The 19,787-nt window shown below is 37.2% G+C and overlaps 4 protein-coding genes and 1 long non-coding RNA gene across 12 annotated transcripts in view; 3 read left to right on the top strand and 2 right to left on the bottom strand.

Moving 5' to 3' along the window:
- The first annotated feature begins 629 nt into the window (after nt 1–629).
- LOC100645790 (deoxynucleotidyltransferase terminal-interacting protein 2) lies at nt 630–2,170 on the top strand. Of its 6 annotated transcripts, XM_048414653.1 has the most exons (5): nt 683–697; nt 799–907; nt 1,051–1,060; nt 1,196–1,310; nt 1,397–2,170. In XM_048414653.1, exons 4-5 carry the CDS (start codon nt 1,214–1,216, stop codon nt 2,095–2,097), a joined length of 798 nt encoding a protein of 265 aa, XP_048270610.1. In that variant the 5' UTR covers nt 683–697; nt 799–907; nt 1,051–1,060; nt 1,196–1,213; the 3' UTR covers nt 2,098–2,170. The 6 variants fall into 6 exon arrangements, with proteins under 6 accessions (XP_048270612.1, XP_012176154.1, XP_048270609.1 ...); XM_048414652.1 differs by lacking the exon at nt 1,051–1,060 and having other exon boundaries at nt 680–697; XM_048414655.1 differs by lacking the exon at nt 1,051–1,060 and having other exon boundaries at nt 630–907; nt 1,400–2,170.
- Nucleotides 2,099–3,436, bottom strand: LOC100645670 (estradiol 17-beta-dehydrogenase 8). Its single transcript, XM_003394270.3, has 4 exons — nt 3,173–3,436; nt 2,945–3,061; nt 2,490–2,865; nt 2,099–2,404 (listed from the first exon to the last, which is right to left on the bottom strand). Exons 1-4 carry the CDS (start codon nt 3,201–3,203, stop codon nt 2,188–2,190), a joined length of 741 nt encoding a protein of 246 aa, XP_003394318.1. The 5' UTR covers nt 3,204–3,436; the 3' UTR covers nt 2,099–2,187.
- Nucleotides 3,437–3,945: 509 nt separating this feature from the next.
- Nucleotides 3,946–10,443, top strand: LOC100645437 (raf homolog serine/threonine-protein kinase Raf). 2 transcript variants are annotated; one of them, XM_020862592.2, is made up of 2 exons: nt 3,946–4,634; nt 4,686–10,443. In XM_020862592.2, the coding sequence occupies exons 1-2, from the start codon at nt 4,612–4,614 to the stop codon at nt 6,958–6,960; spliced, it is 2,298 nt and encodes a 765-aa protein (XP_020718251.2). In that variant the 5' UTR covers nt 3,946–4,611; the 3' UTR covers nt 6,961–10,443. The 2 variants fall into 2 exon arrangements, 1 of the variants encoding a protein (XP_020718251.2); XR_002307605.2 differs by having other exon boundaries at nt 3,949–7,430; nt 8,361–10,443.
- LOC125387207 lies at nt 10,372–12,046 on the bottom strand. The gene is made up of 2 exons (XR_007227775.1): nt 11,817–12,046; nt 10,372–11,666 (listed from the first exon to the last, which is right to left on the bottom strand). It is a non-coding gene; the product is annotated as an uncharacterized LOC125387207 (long non-coding RNA).
- A 23-nt stretch (nt 12,047–12,069) lies between these two features.
- Nucleotides 12,070–19,787, top strand: part of LOC110120338 — a 35,850-nt gene continuing 28,132 nt past the window's right edge. Inside the window, exons 1-2 of one of the 2 annotated variants that reach the window (XM_048414650.1) lie at nt 12,070–12,273; nt 13,863–15,708. In XM_048414650.1, coding sequence (XP_048270607.1) covers nt 15,618–15,708 — 91 coding nt within the window. In that variant the 5' untranslated portion in view covers nt 12,070–12,273; nt 13,863–15,617. Of the gene's footprint in view, nt 12,274–13,862; nt 15,709–18,644; nt 19,292–19,787 lie in introns of those variants that run through there. The other variant, XM_048414651.1, reaches the window with a different exon arrangement.

Raw genomic sequence — 19,787 nt, 5'->3', positions numbered from 1 at the left:
TATCGAGTCAGACTCGCGATGAAGATTTTGACCCAAACATGAATATCGCGAATCTGACTCGCCACCAGATACTTGGGTCAAACGTAAATATCGCGCGTCTGACTCGCCACCAGATACTTGGGCCAAACGTAAACATTACGATCGTGACTGAATGTTAACTCCTGTCAGTATCTCATGACAGTTAGTCACGATTCTTATCGTTACTGTTACGAACCAGTTCAATTATTACCCAAAATATAGATCCGACACCTCGGAATAAGCATCCAACAAGAACGTGCAAAGTCTGCTATAAACATAAAATTCGAAGCGCAACGAAGTGGGAATGCGCGAAATGTAAAGTGGCTTTACATCTGCCAGAATGTTTTAAGAGGTATCATACCATGGAGGATTTGTAGAGTTTTGCATATTTCCTTTTTAGATATTCATTCAATTTTACGATTAAATTTTATATAATTATATAATTTTATATAATTTTAAATAATTTTGTAACAAAATATAATAAATTTATAATATCTGTAAAAGTAAAAGCATAAGAGTTTACTTCCTCAACAGCATTATCTCATAAAATTGACTACACCACAGGTATCGCGGGCATTTACATTTCGGTTCGTATTGCGACTGTTTACGAGCATCAGTCTGGTTTGTTTAGCGCGCGTCGATGTTTATCGCTTGGGCCCGAATTTCGTCGAACTAAATGGTACGGGAAGGGGTTAATGCAATCAACAAGCCTGGAAGGAAAATAGATATTTACGAATTTCTTTAGGATAATAATTTTTGTCAAATTTACATAACTTTCAGGTGTATTACATATTTTCTATATTATGAAAATTGTCGACCTCGAGTGTGATAATATGTAATACTAGAGAGAAAATGAGAGAGCTCACACTTATGTTCTAGTTGTTTCCAGGTTAGTGCTGCACCACGCGGCGAAATGCTGAAGGTGCTGCATTTAGCATGAATGTCTATTATTAATTATTTCGTTTCCGAGTTTATGGTTGTTTCAATATTTAAAAAAATTATATTGTTACTTATATAACAAATCTTTTTAAGTCTGTTTAAGGTACTTTTTATATTTAAAGTTGTTTAAAGAAGTTATTTCTACGATTTGAAGTAAACCGCAGAACATAACAGGCACACGTGACTCACGTAAGATATGTTGAGAAAGCAAACAGTTTATTTTCTAATTCACTTTTAGAAACAAATAATTTTAATAATGGATATAATAATTGATACGGAAGGCCAAGCAGATTTATTGACGAAAGATCATTTGGTAGACAGCGATGAGGACGACTTAGACTTTGAAAATGACGGTAATTAAATCTACATTGTATCATATTATTTTTAGAAATTAAGAATTTATGACAATAATATTATGCTTTTACGTACATTAATTTAGCAGGTACACAGTCGGTCAAATTCTTTGACATAGAGGAAGATTTAATCCAAGATGAGGTTCCAATTCAAAAAGTGATTCGCAACCCAACTAAGGATATCGATCTTGAGGAATTTGAAAAAGATATGGGTTGGTCAAACAAAACAGTATCCTCAAAAAGAAGGGCTCATACAGCAACTCCTGCTCCAGATGTAACCAAACTGACAAAAGAATTGACATCGATAGATCAGGTACTTAAAAAAAGTGTCATAGCACCTGGTTTTGAACAGCTTAATGCTGTACCTCCTTATATGTTAACTGAAAGATTATTACAAGCTCAGAGACGCAAAGAGCGTGCTAAAACTAAAGGCAAAAGTTGGTTTAATATGCCTGCTCCTGAATTGACACCAGAAGTCAAAAATGATCTTCAAGTTATAAGAATGAGATCAGTGTTGGATCCAAAACATTTCTATAAAAAGAATGATCTTAAAACAATACCAAAGTACTTTCAAATTGGTAAAGTTATGGATTCACATTTGGATTACTACTCTGGTCGTCTTACTAAGAAAGAACGTAAGAAGACAATTGTTGATGAACTTATGGCTGATGCTGAATTTTCTAAGTTTAATAAACGTAAATATAAAGAAATCATTGATGAGAAGAGAAAGTTGCATTATAAAGCTCATAGACATGCAAGGAAACTTAAAGGGAGGAAGAAAAAATAAATACTAATTGAAAATATGTATTTTAACGTTTGTAAAATTTGCATTATAAAAATTACAACAATGTGTATATTTAGAGAAGTTTATATAAATTTAATGCATCCCTCCTGTAACTTCAATAGAAGCACCATTAACATAGGAACTTTTGGAAGATGTTAAAAATGCAATTACTTCTGCCACTTCTTCTGGTTTTCCCTTTCTCTGAAGAGGTATTTTTTTTAAAAATAACTGCTTTATTTTATCAGGTACAGTTTTTGTCATAGGGGTTTCTATAAAACCTGGCAACACTGTATTAACACGAATTCCAAATCTATAATAAAGTTATATGCCTGATAATATTATAAAATCATTGAACAAAATACTGTACATATACTATAAGTACTCCTTATACGTACTGTCCAAATTCTAAAGAAGCAGTTTGTGTAAGAGCTATTACTCCAGCTTTTGATGCTGCATAATTAGCTTGACCGATGTTTCCAATTTTTCCAATGATAGAGCTTACGTTAACGATCGAACCACTTGTACTTACGTTAGCATTAATCATTTCTTTTACTGCTGTCTGAATTATGTAAAATGTTCCTTTTAAATTCACATCAAGTACTTTAGCAAAATCCTCACTTGTGAGTTTTAAAATGAACTGATTACACGTGATTCCTGCAGAATTAACTATAATAGTGGGTGCAGTTGAATATTTACTTATTGCATTTTTAAACGCTTCTTGAATACTTTGTTTGTTTGACACTTCAACATTTAATGCCAAATGATTGGAATCTAAAAATTGCGTAGAATTTTAATAATTTTATCTTAACTAGATAATTAAAAAAAAAATAATAGTGTTTAACATTCAAACCATTTAAGGATGTAATGGTATCTTCAGCACTTTTTAAGTTCTGATCTGTAGCAATAACCTTAGCTCCTTGTCTTGCCAAAATACGGCATACTTCTCTACCTATACCGCTACCAGCACCTGTAATTGAAGTAAATTCTATTTTGATATGTACTATAAACTTTCTCTAATTTTTTTCTTTTTCCTCTGTTTTTTTTTCTTTTTTTTTTTTTCTTTTTTTTTAATGCACACCTGTTACAAAGGCCACTTTGCCGGCTACCATTTTCGTTTTTTGATTAGGAAACAACTAGTACAAAGTTCAACAGATAAAATATAGATTATAAAAGACCAATGACTTGATCAATACAAGTAACCTTGTAGCGTAAATGAATAAGTAGAAAATACTGAAAGACATTGATTTTGCTGATTCGCAAATCATTCTGATACATTTCGAATACTTTTTTCAATTATTTGCTATTAGTAGATATGCGCACAGTAAGTATGTACGCAAGCATTGAACCAATTAGGATGGACTTCTGTTACCTAGGTAACCGTACCATATGCTGCTGACGTCAACGCAAGTCTGCAGTGACGTCAGAAACGCAACGCAAGTAGCTATGTTTACAGAAAAATTGAACTTGAATTATAGACCTGTTCCAAATGGTTGTTTCTCAGAGAGAATGTAAGGCGATCTATGGATATTTTGCTTTGAATAGTGAAAAACAAAATAGATTTATCGAAGTACGATGGTCAGATAAAATCATACTGATAAAGCTGTCAAATGTTGTAATAAAAATTATTTAAATTCGCAAAGGAAATCATACAAATATGCATCACTATTATTTAAGCTGAAAGCAATATGGTGTAACATGTCGATCTTAAAATAATTAACAAAATTCTATTTTATCGCAAAGTTCTATTCCGATATTTCAATAATAAATTTTTTTGCTGATACGTCTAAGATTAAACAAATTTCTATACTACTTGAACTACGAAATAGCATGACATAAAACTGTTGAAGATCTAAAGGAGAAAAAGAAAAAAGTAATATTTATTGCGAAAACATTGAAAACGGATTGTGCAAGTAAACAGGTAGAATTTAAATAGAGGAAGAGGAAGAAAATGAGTGGGAGGGGGCGGAAGGTTGTACGCAAAGAGACTGGCAGCACCGGCGCTTCAAGAAACATAGCCCCGCGCCTCTGCTCACGGTCCTGTAACGCTTGTGCCAGTTTTCTTTCGCAAGGGCTCCAGAGAAGAAGCAGAAGGGGGATTGCGCAGGAGGTCGAAACGAAAGAATTTTGTACCCGATTTCGGGGTTCGGACCGCATTTTGTGCGGAACACGGAAGACTGTTGCGCGACGTAATAGTAGAAATTCAATGGCCGAAAAGTCAGGAAAGACAGCGTGGTTTGGAGACGCGCATCGGAAAGTAGGTTCGATTTGGCGGACATAAGAAGAAAGAAGGAGGTAGGAGAGAGGTATATAGAGGAAAGAAGAAGAAAAAGAAAAAGAGAGGTGCGTGAGAGGACGCGTCGTCGTGTGTCGTCGTGCGGTGAGAGGTGAGGCGACGGCGGCGTGGTGAAAGCTCGAACTAGAGAAAAATTCGGCGGTAACCGGTAGCAAAGTAAAGCTACCAAGGTGTTCCGAAGTGCAGCAGCAGCGGCCCAGGATGCTGCCCGACGGAGCAAGAAGATGGCCGTGATCGGCGAGCAGAGGTATTACACGGCGGTCCGTGCGAACGCGTACACGGAGTTTTCGTGTCGTAGGTGCGAGGCGATACGTTCAGCGACGACAGCTACGTCGCCGTCCTCCTCGTCCTCGTCGTCCTCGACTGTATCTTCCCGTCATCATCGCCGACAGAGGAAAAAGCTACACTCTGTACAGTTAGCTATGTCCTCTTCACGAGGTAGCGGCCCGGAATCGGGAGAACTGAGCGATTCTGAGGACGGTTATTTGGATACAGATCCGTTGAGGTATGAGTTGAGAAATATACAAAATGTGATACACGTCACTCGACAAAACATTGACGCTCTAAACAATCGGTTTGCTGGATTTCAACATCCACCATCGATATATTTAAATGAATATCAAGAATTAACTAGCAAGTTGCATGATTTAGAATCTAAGGAACAGAAGCTCAATGAATTGTTGAACGCTGGTCGAGTATCTGGTAGTGCTTCCACGTCAGAGAGTGAATCTCGTGATGCTAATACATCTGCATCAAGAGGTCAAAGAACTCCCATGAAATCTCTGCTCAGGGCATATTTACCTAATCAACAGCGTACAAGTGTACAGGTTCGTGAAGGACTTTCGTTAAGAGATGCACTTGCCAAAGCAATGAAATTAAGGAATTTGACTACGGAAATGTGCGTTGTATATATTTTGGGTGCGGACAACTCGAAATATCTTACTTCTTGGGATACAGACATCTCGTTGCTTGACTGCGATGAAATATCTGTGGAAATTTTGGATAAGTTTCCAATAACTACTTCCATTTCTCATAACTTTGTGCGCAAGACTTTCTTCTCACTAGCATTTTGTGAATGTTGTAGAAAACTCCTTTTTCAAGGCTTTTACTGTAGAACATGCAATTATCGATTTCATCAAAGATGTGCTGGTGGCGTACCTGCTTTGTGCCACCAAGTACGTATGCAAGATGCTTATTACCAAGCATTACTAGCACATAACCTTGAAAGTACCGCTGGGATATTGCAACTTCCTTCAGGATATGGATTAAGTAGAAGCATGTCTCCGTCTCTGGCTCCATCAAGAAACCAGAGGCATCCTCGTTCTTTGGGACAACAAGATCGTTCCAGCTCTGCGCCTAATGTTTGTTTTAATATGGTGAAACCAAGCGGAGAATCTGTTAACTTAGATGAATACAGTAGATCTCAGAGTTTAGGTCGTCCCATTGGTATCATGCAAAGTGCAGTATCGCCAGGTAGTAGCCCAACAAAACATAGTCAGTCAACACAGGCTAGTCCTACTAGTACTTTAAGGCCGAAAAGACCAAGAGCAAGATCAGCCGATGAATCATCCAAAAATCTTTTAGCACCTAGAGAATCTATAGAGGATTGGGAAATTCCAGCAGATGAAATCTTAATTGGAGCTCGCATTGGATCAGGTTCTTTTGGAACAGTATACAAAGCTCATTGGCATGGTCCTGTAGCTGTAAAGACGCTTAATGTCAAAATACCTACTGCTGCTCAGTTACAAGCATTTAAAAATGAAGTTGCAGTTTTACGTAAGACACGGCATGTAAATATCCTTTTGTTCATGGGATGCGTTAGCAAACCACAATTGGCTATTGTTACCCAATGGTGCGAAGGTTCTTCTCTGTATAAACATTTACATGTATTCGAGACAAAGTTTGATTTATTCACATTGATAGAAATTGGAAGACAAACTGCACAGGGCATGGATTATCTACATGCAAAAAATATCATTCACAGAGATTTAAAGAGTAACAATATATTTCTGCACGACGATCTTACTGTAAAAATTGGAGATTTTGGTTTGGCTACAGCAAAAACTAGATGGTCCGGTTCTCAACAATTCCATCAACCAACCGGATCTATCCTCTGGATGGCACCAGAAGTCATAAGAATGCAAGAAGAAAATCCATACAGTTTTCAGTCTGACGTTTACGCATTTGGCGTTGTTTTATTTGAATTACTATCCGGTCAATTACCATATTCGCATGTTAATAACAAGGATCAGATATTATTTATGGTTGGACGTGGAAATTTACGTCCGGATTTAAATAAATTGCGTTCAGATACTCCCAAGGCATTGAAGAGACTGACAGAAGATTGCATCAAATTTTCTAGGGAGGACAGACCAATATTTCGTCAAATTTTAGCTAATTTAGAAGGTCTTTCACGAGGATTACCTAAAATAACGAGATCAGCATCTGAACCAAACTTAAATAGGACGCAGCTACAATCAGATGATTTTGTATACACTTGTGCTTCACCAAAAACTCCAGTGAATTTTCAGTTTGGAGCATTTTCATTTTATCCTTCCGGTGGGAACATATAAAAGTATTACCCGAAGTAACGAGTCTGATGTAATTTGCATAAAATTGAAAATATTAAAAAAAAAAAAAAAAATGGGAACGAAATCGTAATAAACTTAGCTATGAACAATCTACGCGATTCTTTACAACTACACTTTGACTGTGTTGCAACTGTTCGCTCGATGTAGAATGTGATTATACAATACTTAATGAAACTAATATAAAAAGGAAAAAAAATATAAGGACACAAAAATTCATCTTATTAATTGACGTATCCGATGTATTTCATGGCAAGAACGCATATGTAGCTTTTACCTTTACATACTTACCAAGTATCTATGGAAAAAGGACATTTATTTAACGAGTTATTGTTCGCGTGCATAAACGCGTATTCGTAAACAAGTGTATACACGTACGAACAAGCGCACGTGTACGCGTGTTGGTGTAGAGGTCTGTAATTTCGTGGAATCCTTATGAAGGATGTAAAAATTAAGTAAGTAATAGAAGTAACGGCATTTAAATCTACGTGGGCCGTCATTTGTCTGTGAAGTATTTTTGCAAACGCCGAAGTGATTTTTGTACCTACTTCCTTCATGTATTGTCTTCAACATGCTCACATAAGAATTGTTCCTTTTCATATAACTTATAATTTATAGTTTACTGTTAGTATGTACATAAGTTTCGTTGAAATTATCAGAAATTTGCGTATATTGTTTTTTAAAAAGAGCGAAATATAGACACTCTAAATACAGATTAACTAGATATCCTGTAGTAATAGATATTTTACAACGATTACCTCTTTTTTTGTAGTAATTGTTTTCTATAATAATAATCATATTTGACTGATTTTTTGTACGCAGTAAATTTTTTTTCTACGAAAAAAATTCTTTTGGTCCAACGATACCAAAAGGTTGTACTGTATTAAAAAAAAAAAGAATATGAAAAAAAATAACAAATCAAATTGAAAGTCAAATAAAAAGTGATATGTATACTTGGCCTTTACTTTAAGACTTCATCGATGTTATAGACTATAATAAATCATTCTCGCGAGTCATTTGTTTTGGCTTGATTTGGAGCATCGTTACGAATCAAGGCCTAAAGGATCATTTACACTCATCGACGGTAAAAAGAGGAAGTAATATCGTGTTGCAACATAGATTGAACAAGTTATCGACTAACTTCCATTTCTTTTTCCTAACTTTGTAGTCGACTGTTGTTCCTTGCATTTTAATATTTATTCATTTTTACTATTACTCTTTTTCTTTTGTAAGTTTTTTTTCACTGAATTTGAGGCTCATAATGCAGGAAGGGGCGCGAACTTCACTTCGAAGTGATGAATTCGTAAAGTATTTGTTACATAGCATTAAAGACTTTCAGTTTTACGAGGTAATCGAAACTTTTGTTATGACCAAACGTGTTTCAGATAACGGCCCGATCAACAGTAAATAATCATATAGGGGAAACGTATGCGGATTACGAATATAAAGAGGTATACAGCGAAAAAGAAAATAATAGAGTGAACTTTTCGACTTGCGTATCGTATAATTTAGGGGAACGCGCAGTAGCGAAAAAGAGAAATTAGTGAAACTTTATTCGATGGGCGTCTGAAGCACGCTTATGCGATCGATGATAAACCATACCGGCTACGTAACATTTTGCATCATTGATTCGCGGGCGTATCCTAAAATTTAACATCGATGCGACACCCGTCAAACCGTGACACGTTTCCGAAACATATAAAAGGCCTAAGAGGAAATCTTCGAAATTTCACTAGTTAAAACGAGTGATATCTTGTTTCTAAAGCACGTGGTATCCCGATTTACTATTTATTTATTTATGTATAATCCAAGTGTGATGAAATGCAATTAAAAAGCAACAAAAAAAAAAAAGAAAAAGAGGAAAAATACTAATAAATAAGTGCTGGATTTTAACATTTTGTCGAGAGTGCATGATTGCGAGGAACAGTGAATATGTGAATCATAGGAAAAGAGAAAACGTGTTCAAGTGTGCAAGAGAGCGAGAAAAAGAGAGAATGTATGTAAAAACGACGATGAGGACGGAACGAAAATTACCGATGAACACGTTCACCGGAATAAAGGAACGCACTTGTCATTGTTAATGACGCTTTCTCGTAACAGGGAAATAGCGAACCGCGAAACATAATTAATGATGTTACAAAAATATTATTAAATGAAAAAAAAGAGATATGTAAAAGAGGAGGATGTCGTGCAAGGTGCGGGGGATAGCTCTTTTTAAATGGCTTTCCGAGATCTTTTATAGTGCAATTTTCTAGATATGATAAAACCTTCGAGTGATACGAATGGATCCTCTACGATGTACAATGGTTAGGCTGTATAATATATAGAAGTAAAAAACCTATTCCTGCATTTTTTACTTGCGTTTTACACTTTAAACCATTTTGTTCTTGTGATACGATATAACTTGAATTAGGTCTTGACGAAGTGTGCTAATATTTAACCAATGATGTAAAATACTCTTTTTTTTCTTTAATTTTAGTTTTTACACTTTAATTTATTGTGAAGACTAGTAAGATAGTATGAATAAAAAGTGTTTATTTAGATATGTGTAATGTGTAACACACGTGAACAGATGATGAATACAAAGACAAGAGAAAGCAAACAGTAGAATTTGCGACCCTCGCGCTCTGCGTCCTCCTTAATCAATCTTCCTGTATGTCACTATCAAATTTTAGAATATTATTTTCTCGGAAGACATTCCTCTGTATATTGCTTTAATGTATATCGTACATGTAGAAGGGTTTGTATGCGGTTGCAGATTATCGAATGTGTTTTTGTGTCGTCCTGAACACCGAGAAACATATTACGTTACGTACATTTTAAAATTAATGGGAGTTGGCTCTTCGAAGCGTAGAATCAAATCGGAAGTGACGAAAGCGATAAGTGAAACTGGCTTAAAAACGTTCAAAATGAACGATCTAATTTAAATTATCCAGCGTTTACAAAGAACGGAACGAAAAAGAATGTTAAAGAAAAGAAATGAAATAGTTCTTGATCTACGAATCTTCTTAGAGTTAACTTTAACACGTCAATGAAATTGGTGATTTTGATTGATCCAAAAGATCGATGAGGTTAGTTTTGAAGAAAGTGGAACTTCTCCACTTCCAGAAATATGTCTTGTATATCGGCATTGTTAACTGTGTTATGCATAAGTGAATTATCGAACATTTTGCTCTCTTCGAATTCTACTACGAATCTCAATCGGGTTTGACACGAAAAAACGATCGGATGGCAGATTTTTCGTTTGATTGACAGACGTCGCATTGTAATAGGATTTCGGCTTCGTTTTCGTCATATTATGCTGAAGCTGCTATCGAGTGAAATGTATGTCTTGTAACGAGATAGCGTGGCTGAGATTCGAGATACTTAATGCGATCGATCGTGACGATCGATTGATCATTGTATTCAACCGAAGAAGCTGGCAAAAAAATGAAAAAAAAAAAAAAAGAAAAGAAGCAAAAATAAAAAGTTGACTCTTCATGTAATAAGTTTCGTTTTTCCTCTAACGGAGTTTCGATATATTTTATCGACTAGCCTAGTATATTGACGTTGAAAGTAATATGCTATTGATAAAACTTGTGCGTGTTTGTGGATACAAAAAACCATTTGCAATCTTTATCATTGCTTCTTGGATGGGACTCGGGAAGCGACGCAATAACGACACTTCATCGTATCAGTACTGTCTCATGTATCCTTAATCAGAATATATTGAATACAACGTTTACGAGTGATAATTTTGTACGATCGAGCATTTCAATTAATGTACAATTCACTTTAATTTGTATTACACGAGTTATATCGGGAGTCGATCGGACGTGTTATTTGTTTCGTTTAGAATCATATGCTTCTTGATATGGTGAGTAGATGTACTCACTGATCCGTGTTAACGATATTACCTCGACAAACAATTGAGATTACTAAAAATTTGATCGGATAATTGTCGTCTTCGAAATTAGATGTAGTATCAGTGAGCATTATATAAATAAAAGTTAAATGTCATTGATCGAATCAAAATACAATATTTTAATTCAAGGATCACTCGAAAGAAACCAATGAGTACCACTGCCCTAGATATGCTTTTCTATGTAGTGTAGAGTACACTGTGATCTTTGAAAGGCAATATACGTAAGTACCATGTAATTGCATTTGAATCAAATATCGCGTTAAATTTAAATGACTGTGAAATTCATTAGCATCGGACATAAAGGTGTTGTGGACATATTTCGTTCGAAGAATTGCGAATTTATTAGAAGCCATCGCAAATTATTCTTTTCTCGGTAACTGTTTCAAATAAAATCGAGTAAGTATGAACAAGCTGTTTCCTTTCTATCTGTGTATCATTATAGCAAACTTAAGCGAAGTTTTCGCTGTAAAGTAGTACACGTTTATATGTTTTGCAGAAATTCAATATTTGCGTATAACTTCGCGGAATAGGTGTACAATATTGGATCTTGTACGTAAATAATTCGAAATTATTTAATTTGATGGCATAGTCATTTTGCTCTTCGAACGACAGTCTTAGAATACGTAAACATGATTTAATCCGGTGAGTACACGTGTACCATAATGGCGATGGCAGCCTATAAATGCAATCACGGAAACCAAGAATCCCTGTCGGAAGGTCATCACATCGTGGATCTCTAGTAATCCTCTATGAGGTTCTCCACTTCTCCTCCCTTTAGCCCACAAATCTACAAATGCCAGATTAACTATCTTGCGTTACTCGTATAGGTACTGCTTATCATATTTACTTGTTATGCGCATTATATTGCATTCGCTTCCAACTAAAATTTACGATGACAAACAATATTGTAATTCGCTTTTCATAAAGATAATCTTACGTTGAGAATGATCTAGAGCTCGTGTAAGTGAACGCACCCCTACAAAGAGATACGATCAGTGTATAGAACGAGTATATATGTGTATCGTATATGCAGCAAAAGGTTCTAGCGTGTTGGTGAGTGCGCGTTGAAACGAGAACGCCTATACGTAGAGGTTAGAACCCACTACGCTGATGCACGAGTACTCGTTATGTCTAAAGCGTACGTGAGATACACGGAGGGAGCGCGCATGCGCAAATCCAGCTGGCGCCTCGACCGGCTGTAGTCGATGCTGGAACTTCGTACTGCGAGTGTCTGTGTTTGTTCTTTAAGTCTTATCGTCGTAAATTGGTACGCAAATTATATTCGTGTACATATACATAGGTACGAGTCATAGAATAGGTGAAGAGTCTCATTTATGTACGATCATCGTGAACAGGTGGACGTCGAGGTCGGTCGGTTTGCTGCGTGAAACGAGGTTAGTTGACTTCAAATCGAATTTCGGGCGGTCGCTCCAAAGGGGAACGACATTACGTGGATATTTGCCTCGAAGAAACGGTCCCTGTGTTTTTCTATGCCGCGCTGTTTCAGTGTCGCGTGTGACAATAGTCGAAAGTAGACGTGGATTACTCAGGGACAGCGCTCGCTTCTCATATTTCTTGTATGATATTTCAACGCGATGTATTAGTCAAAAATAGTATCGCGTGTTTGACCGATCGGTTGATCGTGTTGACTTATTCCCTGTAAATCTGCTAGCTGTTGTATCTTTTAACTATATTAAATTCGTGGCTAAAAGTTCGAAAAGCGTGCTACGTTTCTGTGCTGAATGGATAAAATCGAATGGAAAATCTGTTATCGGCACGAAACATTTAAACTTTGACAGAATGCCCGAGCAAACATCGTTACAATTTATTCTGCTTTTAAGTATCTTTTGCCTTTCGCTATACATTGTACACAACATGAGTAACTTATTGAATTAGAAGAAAAATGTTATCGCGAAGAGGTTGATAAGGGTTGACTATACACCGATATAATTACAATAACACAGATTTCGATTAATTGTACAGTTGTTACGCATGGATACACGTTTCAGAACGCTATTTACCGAAAAAGAAAATCTAACTAATGTAATATATAACTAGTCAGTTGTGTTCAAGAGGAGAATCGAAAGAAACGACATTGACCGAGAAATGGAAAAGCAATCGTCGCGCATAAATTTTATGCCGTGGAATATCGAGTGTTGATTCGAATATCGATATGCATTAAACGCGCTTTCATCTTGTAATTACCATGAAACGCGTAGTCGTTGAAACATCGTATTGTTACTTTCTCTTTAACGTTTGAATCTTGATATTTTGATGTTTTGCTTTGGAACGGTCATCTGGTCGAAATAATCACGCATTATCGATATATCTAATAACAACAAACGTATCGATACCATTCGGAGTGATAGAACGATGCTGGAAAGAAGATTGTACTTCTTGAGAAAAAAATGGTAATCGTGTCGCGCGATTCGGTTCTACGTATGGTGTAGATCATCTTTGCGATATTATTGCGGTGATGCACAAATTTCGCAGTTGCGGCTTTTTCGTGTGGCGTTTCATTCTTAAAGGCGCGTGTGTGCGCCTGTCGAAAGTCGAAGCACAACAGATATCGTGCCAAAGTTAATATCGATCGTTCGACTTTTATAATTCGTCAGCGCGTCCCGTATTACGTAAAAAATTATTGCCCTTATAAAATCTCAATTGTTCATAAATCTATTAATATTTAAAATACATCTAACCTATACTTAGTATCAAACCTAAAAATGTATCGTATCTGGCATAAAAAAAAAAAAGAAAGAAGAATCGCTCGATTATGTTTTTCTTTTCGAACTAACGTTGAATGTATGGTATTCGCTTTTTTTTCCATTCTCCTCATTTAACTGTTAATTAAGCTGCTTATCTGTAAACGCCTTAAATAGGAATAATTACTAGTATAATTACGTTTCTAACATACGTTTCTAATATACGTTTCCTCGTCGAGATAGCAATGTTCTAACAAGTGCGTTGTTTTGTTTCTTTCCAGGTCCGAATTCAATAAGTAAATTGTAGGAACAGGTCATAAGACGTTCACCTCTGAAGGAGACGGAGGGGGAAGACCGAAGGGGTCGAACTAATTTACCTCGTCCCTTGTCTAGTCCTGCTTCAGTCAGCTTTGCCCCTCGTACAAAGCATCATCGTGTCTCTATCTTTAATTATTCCACACCTGTATCTTCTGCCTTCTACGACAATTATTTTATTTTGCCTGAATGCGTTTGCTTGGTGATCCAACGAACGACATTGGCCGCTGGAAAAACTGGAACAGCCGTTGCCCATAAGCAGCGTTACTTCAAGACCTTGCCAGTTTGTCCTTGTAACCGAAACACATGTGCCAACTTCGCTCTTAAACCACGCATCGTCCAACTATCATCCCTGTGTTTCTTGCGGTCGCGTTCGACCGCACGAGGGTGGGAAAGAATAGAAAGAGTAAGAAGTTTTCTCTCGTGTAGCTAGATTATACAATGGAGAAGAGAGCTTGGTTGATCGACAGATCGAATTTGGTGAATCGATAAAGTTATCCGACACGTTCTTCTCTGGCTAACGAGTACGTCGTCGAGGATAACAACGAGACAAACGGGTGAACGAATGTGCAAAGCGACAGAACGAGAGAATGTACGTCTGGCAGCTTTGGACATGGGATAGATGATAGATTGGGAATGATGGGGTGGTAGAGCGAACAAGAAACGCAAAATGGATTGGGTGCCTCGGCTCAGGTAGCCAGAGACGACAAGGTCGAGGGCTCCAGGGCGGATAGGCCCCGAGCTGTTTAATAAAACTTCCCTTCTCTTTCTCTATGCATTCGGTCGAATAACGGGAACACATTTCCCCATCAGTGTTGTCGGTGAGAGTATTACTTCCGAAAGACTGCTTTTCCTTTTCTGCCATCTGCCGATCGACGTTGTGCAAAAAGACTGAATTTAATAATTAATAATCAACCAAGGAATTTAAACCGATTGATCTATGCATCGGATCCCGGTGGATTTGTTCAAAGAAGAAGAAGAAGAAGAAGAAGAAGAAGAAGAAGGAGAAGGAGACCAATACGAATTTACTGGTGATCACTGGTCCAACGGAACGTTAGCGTTTGACTCACGAAAAGACTGAACGCACGTTGATTCATTATTCGAAGAGAAAAAGGAGATCCGCATATCGCGTTCTATAGGAATCTGTTTTCATTTATCGCGCTACACATACATATCTTTCGGGATCTCACGTAAATGTTGTACATACATACCTATCTACACGTTGTACACACAGACAGCTTGTCACACCATCTATACGAGCTTTAAGAAATTTCTGACGAACGTATATACAAAGTGGCGTACGCGTCTCGTTGCGCGAATTTTCGACTATTATATATATTGGAAATATGTCGCGTATATATACATGCGTGTAGAAACAGAATATATATAATATATATATATATGTACACATGTAAAAAAAAACTCTTTCGCTGCCTAATAGAAGTATTCGCTGATGAAGTGTTGTGTGCGATTCGGTAAAAGAACAAATAGGCAAGCCGTATCGTTGTACCTATTCTTTTTTTCTATAAAGAGAATTAACGTTAGAAAAATGTTTAATTTAAAGGAAGAAATGTTCGTTCGTACTTTATTTATCTAACGGGACTCTTATCAATTTATCGAGGATATTATTGACAGCGCGCAAAGAACAATTAGAAAAGGAAAGTATTTAGAATCAGTGAGAAGTGTAGTCGAAGTGTGATCGCTGCCAGCAACAAAGCAGGATGGGTTGTGGACAGAGCAAAATCGGTAATATCTATCCGAAGAATAAGAAGAACAAAAACAATACCGGCAAGAAAAACGGAGATTCTGTCGGTGAGTAATCGATCGATAATTATTATTTTCAACCTAAAATAAAATTCCCTTTCGTTTGCCTTTCGTTTCGTTTACCTTTTTTGTTTTTACCTTTTTGGTTGCACAGATTGTATCGCTTGGTCGAAAGATTAGATCGTCCACAGTGCAAATATGTAATAACCGATTTGGCAAGATCCCCTCGTCGTCTGACAGACGTGGGCGAGATCGACATTGTTCGCGTAATTAACGCCGTTTCTCGTCAATCTAGGTCTGCCGTGTAATTGTTAACCCGATGACGGTAATTAAACAGATGCGTCTCAATCTAGAACATCGACACCCATCCAGAGATTTCCTTCCTGATGAAAGGTGATTGAACAGTCGCCTCGATTATACCGATGATTTTCTCTGTCGTAAAACTATTGCTTCACGAATATACGCATATACGTAGCTACTCGAGATCAAATCGAATATGACTTTAATATGACTTTTCGCTTCTTATAGAACACTAAGTATATGTAAAATGATTTGATCGACCTGATTGTCGCGTACATTAACGCACGTAACATAGTTATTCCGAGATGGTCAATAACTGCTTGAAATTAAACTCGCAGTTCGTTATCCGTTATGTTGGAACGCGAAGAAAAAAGATCTCTATCGTGCGTGACAATCGAAGATAAGTTGGCGAGCCTCCAGTTTGAAATTACGTTCCAGAACAGGTGGAACTTAACCGCCAATCGTAGCAGAGTAGATGCCCATATTTAGATCTCACGGATCCGTCTCGAGGCTAAGTCGCAATTCTCGTTGTATAATTACTATGGTAGTAGCTTTTCATTTCTGTTTATCTTTAACGTAACGCATCGAGGTTCTTTCGCGCGATTCTCGTGCGTCTATCCGTTGTACGTTCGCTCAGTTAGAATATTTAAATTTCTTCCTATTAGAACCTGTAAATTCTTTAAATCTCTCTCCACGCTTACGCTACTATATTTGCGTCATTCGGTTTAGCGGTAATCGTTCACTCATATTCCAAAGCAGCAACGTGATTTATCGTTAAACATCTTCCGTGTTATCTTACCTGGCAGTTTGTTAGATAAAACAGATAAGGTTTAATGAGGATACTTCCCGACGGAAAAATCATAATATCGATTACAACATTGATTTCATTCTGAAGACGCGTATTGCATCCTTTTCTACTAATTAAGAATTTCCCGATGTTTCCGAAAATTCCTCATCAATTGCCACGTAATTCATCGTTTGTTTCGGCGAAAGATGGACGCGTAATTCAATAATGTATCGCGAGTGACATTATAACGAAAAAAGGCAGTAGATAAGATGCTTCATCGAACTCGTTATCGTAGAATTTTATATCAGAATTATAATAAGAATTCAGTAGAGCGGCAACAAGTACGCCGCGTACGTGGCCACGCACACCTATATACGCACGCGTGCGGGAACGATCGATTTCGTTCTTAACGTACATCACTTGAGGTAGATTAGGCTTTGGGTTAGGTCGTGCATAAGGGGAGCGTAACCTTCTGAACAATAAATTGACATTCAACAACCCTGTTCTACCGTTGTTCGCACGCCTGTTGTTTTATTCGTTGAGAACGATCTGTTCGATAACCACCGGACGTATGTATTTCATCTTCGACATACGTACTTTTAGTCTCGCTTGCAAAAATCCCCCCTTCTTTATCCCTCTATTATCTTTTCAATTGGATTCTGTACTTCTGTAAATCCTGATAATCGAATATTCAAACAAAACGGTGTTTATTTCGAGCTATGTTTGCCGTCCTAATTTCACTAGCAATAAATTATCAACTGCAATCAAGTATACATAGATTTTCTACTTTGTGGAATCATGCGACCCCGATTCGCTAATGTAAATGACTCTGGTGTTTTTTACATTCGTCGTATCCATTGATTCTCAAACGATTTCGTTTCTATATATTTTCCTTCTTTCGTTAATGGTCGCTAGTGGTTTGTAAACTCGTGATAGTGAGATACGACGTGCGACGCTAATAAAGAAGCAAAAAGGTAAGGAAAACAAATCAGCGAACCACGCGTCTTGAAATCATATGTATCGTGGTTTGTTGTTTACCGGCTTCGACGTCTGCGATCTAAATATATCACGCGATAATTCTGATATTTATATCATTACGTTGACTTCGCTTACGGTACTTGGGAATACTGCCGTTTAGTAATTCATGCATGCACCAAGATTATGTATTTTTAGTTATCAATTTAAGCAATGGCCTAAATCGCGCTCGATCGTTTATCATTTATGCTATTATGAAAAGGAACAAACAATGTAAAATTGTGCTGAAATCAACATCAACGCGTTATGTCATAACAGTATCGCGCTAAAAATAAAATTATGCACTATAGACATTGTTTGCGAGAAGAAAATCCAAGATGAAAGTATTATTTTTTACTGATCATTAACCATACATTATACTTGAGAAAATACAAATAGGTAGCTATTAATATTCCGATGTTTGTTGCATCTTATCTGCAGTTATTGCAAATATGTTATGCCAGGGAAAATTCGTAAATAATTTGGTCATTGTTATTTACAGAATCATAAATACGTAAGTTTGAGAACATATACGTACATTATTACGAGAATTTGTTGTATATTATCTCATTCTTTTAAAATGCGCATATATACATAATATACTATGCATAAATATATTGGTATAATCTAATGTATAAAAGGAAGCGTGGGAAATGTTCAACTAATTTTTATTTTTTATTTTTTTTATGTCCACTTAATTAACAATTGCGTGTGACGAGTTAAATTTAGAATAACATACATATTTCGCGATATTATATTTTAAAATGCGCTGTTACCACTTCTAATTTTCAATTTTCTACCAACGACATAATGTTGCGCGCGCAACTTGGTTGCCAGTTTACACTGTTTACAGCGTTGCCATCGTTTAAGCGGGAGCTTGTGCCGCGAATGATTAAAGTGTCCCTCGTGTATGCGGACGTTCGGAACGTTTTCGTATCTCAAAACGTGTCGCGTGTCCAAGTTCGATTCTCGTAGTATTTGGCCGACATTTTGTCAAAATACGCTAGAGCTGATACGTCTTTACTTGGTAAATAAGACAAGCTTCAAGGCCCGGAGCCGATATTATCGCGCTCGGTAGTAGAGCAGCTAACGACTTGCCTACGTGATCGTTGTTCGGCGTATAAAAGGGTCGCGCCTCTCTAGCGTCAGTGTCTGTCTCTCGTAGCAATTTCGTGTGCGAGCATCGTTCGTTCTCATTGTTGAAAAAATTCTGTTGCAAGTAGTTTTTCTTCTTATTTATATCTAACGTTTATCGATCGCTGTTAATCGAGATTTTATCGATACACGCGACGTTATAAATACCGCAAAAAGTGAGGTTAAGTAACCGGCGCTCCGAAGAATACACCATCGGTCGGTGACAGTGAACGGTTTTTATACTGCGTTGAATCATCGGATCCGATATTTCACTTGGATTGGAGGACATTTGTCCTGCCAGGACGTCGGATTTTGAGAGCAAACAGAAGGGAGCCGCCAAGATGTGGCTGAAAGTGCTCAGGCAGAATATATCGCATTTAGCCCGTAGGACGAAAGGTAAGGTCACATTTGTTCCTTGAAATCGGAGCTCAGTGGGGAAACGAGACGACGGTTGTCACCACGAAAGAATGCCTATTTATAGATTTACGCTACTTGGATTTAGAGGGTCATGCCCGACAAATTAAAATTCTTCTTTGTAAATACTTTACGATCGGCAATTGGAATCGTACATATAGTTTAAGCAAGTACGTGTTCGCGTACAATTTTGTTGCAGGATGCAGGTAATTCTATCCTCGAATTAGGCTGCATTCTAATTTAAGCCCGTCTCGTATTTCGCGGTCTTTCGGAGAAGAGAATTCTGGAATGCGTGGTGACGATGCTGTTGCAGCTGCGTGACTCACAGCTGCTTCAGCAGAACATATCCGGCTTTTGCATTATTCCAAGTCTGTTAACCCCTCGGAAAAATCGTACGAGCGATCTACTTTATATTTAAGTCGGTGTTTACCGCATGGCACGTGATCTTGTCGTAACCGCTTTGATGCAGTTGCGCTTG

The sequence above is a fragment of the Bombus terrestris genome, chromosome 3 (assembly GCF_910591885.1).
Source record: "Bombus terrestris chromosome 3, iyBomTerr1.2, whole genome shotgun sequence".
Lineage (NCBI taxonomy): Eukaryota > Metazoa > Arthropoda > Insecta > Hymenoptera > Apidae > Bombus > Bombus terrestris.
This window is presented reverse-complemented; position numbering and strand designations above follow the sequence as displayed.